At 36.7% G+C, this 2,614-nt stretch overlaps 1 protein-coding gene across 1 annotated transcript in view; it reads right to left on the bottom strand.

Moving 5' to 3' along the window:
* The window catches only part of LOC107732218 (polymeric immunoglobulin receptor-like), a 6,771-nt gene that overhangs the window by 3,069 nt on the left and 1,088 nt on the right, over positions 1 to 2,614 (bottom strand). Inside the window, exons 2-5 of the mRNA XM_016543498.1 lie at positions 2,205 to 2,522; positions 1,840 to 2,127; positions 1,047 to 1,142; positions 145 to 191 (exon numbers count right to left, since the gene is read on the bottom strand). Coding sequence (XP_016398984.1) covers positions 145 to 191; positions 1,047 to 1,142; positions 1,840 to 2,127; positions 2,205 to 2,522 — 749 coding nt within the window. The remainder of the gene's footprint in view (positions 1 to 144; positions 192 to 1,046; positions 1,143 to 1,839; positions 2,128 to 2,204; positions 2,523 to 2,614) is intronic.

The raw sequence follows: 2,614 nt of genomic DNA, 5'->3' as shown, positions 1-2,614 counted from the left end.
TGATCCAGGATCTGAGAGAGAATCACGTCTGCTGTCTGCACATGATGACTGAATGCAGATAAAATAGAGAGAAAATGTATTTTAAAATGAGAAAATATCTCATAAGCACAATATATGTACAGACACACACAAACTGTAACTCACTAATGTATTTTTCTTCCTCTTTCTCTTGTCTGATGTTGAGATTCTTCCTAATTACCCAAAACAAAGTGAATTGATCAGAGTAAGACAAAATAGATCAACATTAAATGTCAGCAGCATCTGAGACAGAAACTCATTGAGTGATTGAGATTTACTGAAGCAGCTCAGAGACACTCAAACTATTTAATTAAACGATGCAAGAGATAAATAATGAAACCAAGTATCACCTCGTCTGTTGTGTCTTAATTTGCACACAGTCAGAGTGAATCCACCGATCAGCAGCAGAATCACACACACACTAATAATGATGATCACAGAGAAATCTGAGAATAAAACACACACTGAGTGTTAATTAATCTTCATGCATTATGAACATTTGATTGATCGAATTAAACTAAATTATATATTATAGGGGAAAAAAGCACATTTTAGTCTCTCTTGTGCAGACTTGCACACAGCTCTACTTCTTCTCTCTGTTGAGTCTCATGTGGGTTTCCTGATAAAGACCGTTAGTTCTTCACAACCAAACTAAACTGAGACTCTGAACCTCCAGCTCATCTCTGTGGTTTTGATGTGATATGAAAACGCCTTCATCATGAACACTAAACACTTCCTGCACTTATAAGCAATGTCACAAAATGAGATTCAAATATTTCTTAAGGAATAAAGAAATCATATGGAAACTTTTATATGGGATTACCAAGAATCACAACACAAACAAACAAACAAAAAGACAAAACTGACAAGTTAGCAAAAAATAACACGTTTGGAATAAACCTCCATAACAATTCAGAGACCCAGATGTGCAGTAGGTCAATCGTTTCATCTAGTGCTGAAGCAGCTCAGAGACACTCAAACTATTTAATTAAACGATGCAAGAGATAAATAATGAAACCAAGTATCACCTCGTCTGTTGTGTCTTAATTTGCACACAGTCAGAGTGAATCCACCGATCAGCAGCAGAATCACACACACACTAATAATGATGATCACAGAGAAATCTGAGAATAAAACACACACTGAGTGTTAATTAATCTTCATGCATTAGGAACATTTGATTGATCGAATTAAACTAAATTATATATTATAGGGGAAAAAAGCACATTTTAGTCTCTCTTGTGCAGACTTGCACACAGCTCTACTTCTTCTCTCTGTTGAGTCTCATGTGGGTTTCCTGAATAAAGACCGTTAGTTCTTCACAACCAAATTAAACTGAGACTCTGAACCTCTGTGGTTTTGATGTGAAATGAAAACACCTTCTTCATCATGCACACTAAACACTTCCTGCACTTATAAGCAATGTCACAAAATGAGATTCAAAGGTTTCTTAAGGAATAAAGAAATCATATGGAAACTTTTATATGGGATTACCAAGAATCACAAAACAAACAAACAAACAAAAAGACAAAACTGACAAGTTAGCAAAAAATAACACGTTTGGAATAAACCTCCATAAAAATTCAGAGACCCAGATGTGCAGTAGGTCAATCATTTCATCTAGTGAGGATAAATTACTATACTGATATTTAATTAGTTATGTGAGACAATAAAACACAAGTTTTAGTGCATTCAATTTAAGAGAAACAAAAATAATATATTAGACACCAAGAATGACTTTAGAACGACCCTCTCAATGTCACACTGGAAGATCTGTAAGTGTTCATATTTGAAATCGCAAATAAAACAAAGTTATCTTACTTCTATCCTTATCTTTGCCGACATTTAAATGTACTTTAGTGATGACGTGAGCTCCACACCAGTATATCCCAGAATCCTCTTCTCTCAGATCAGTGATGTTCACAGTAAAGACTCCAGTAGATGCTTCATCACTGAAAGAGAATCGATCATCTCTGATCGTCTCCAATGAAACTCCATCCTTCACACACATGGAGGCTTCATGTGCTTTGCAGAAGCTTTTCTGATCTTCATCATGATGTTTGCACTGGATTGACACGTCGTCTCCTTCATACTTAGTCAAGTTCAGCTCTGGAAATGTTTACAGACACAAGAACATCAATTCACAGCCGTAGTTTCACATATTCAGATGCAGAAACCTTCCTCACCCTCGTTCATGATGACGATCAGATGAGTGTAAAGATAATTGAGGTCTGTTTCTAATGTCACTGCACACCAGTATTTCCCAGCATCCTCTGCTGTCAGTCCAGTGATGGTCCCAGTGAAGACACGTGCAGTGACGTTATCATTCAGAGTCAATCTGCCAGTCTTGGTCTCTTTCTCTTCTCTCACAGTCTCACTGAGAGTATTTCTGTCTCTAGTGGAGCACGTCCCCTTACAGAGAGACTTTGGCTTTGATTTATAGATTGAATCATAAGGGCAGATGATCTCAGCAGATTCTCCTTCATGTCTCACTACTGGAGGCACTAAAAACAATCAAACACGGACATTTAACACAAATGATTCTGAATATACTGTGTTTACTACAGTGAAATCATCTGAATGGACTCACTGATGA

The sequence above is a fragment of the Sinocyclocheilus rhinocerous genome, unplaced genomic scaffold (genome assembly GCF_001515625.1).
Source record: "Sinocyclocheilus rhinocerous isolate Xijiao unplaced genomic scaffold, SAMN03320098_v1.1 scaffold3416, whole genome shotgun sequence".
Lineage (NCBI taxonomy): Eukaryota > Metazoa > Chordata > Actinopteri > Cypriniformes > Cyprinidae > Sinocyclocheilus > Sinocyclocheilus rhinocerous.
Note: the sequence above shows the minus strand (reverse complement) of the source record. Positions and strands in the feature narration are given on the sequence as shown.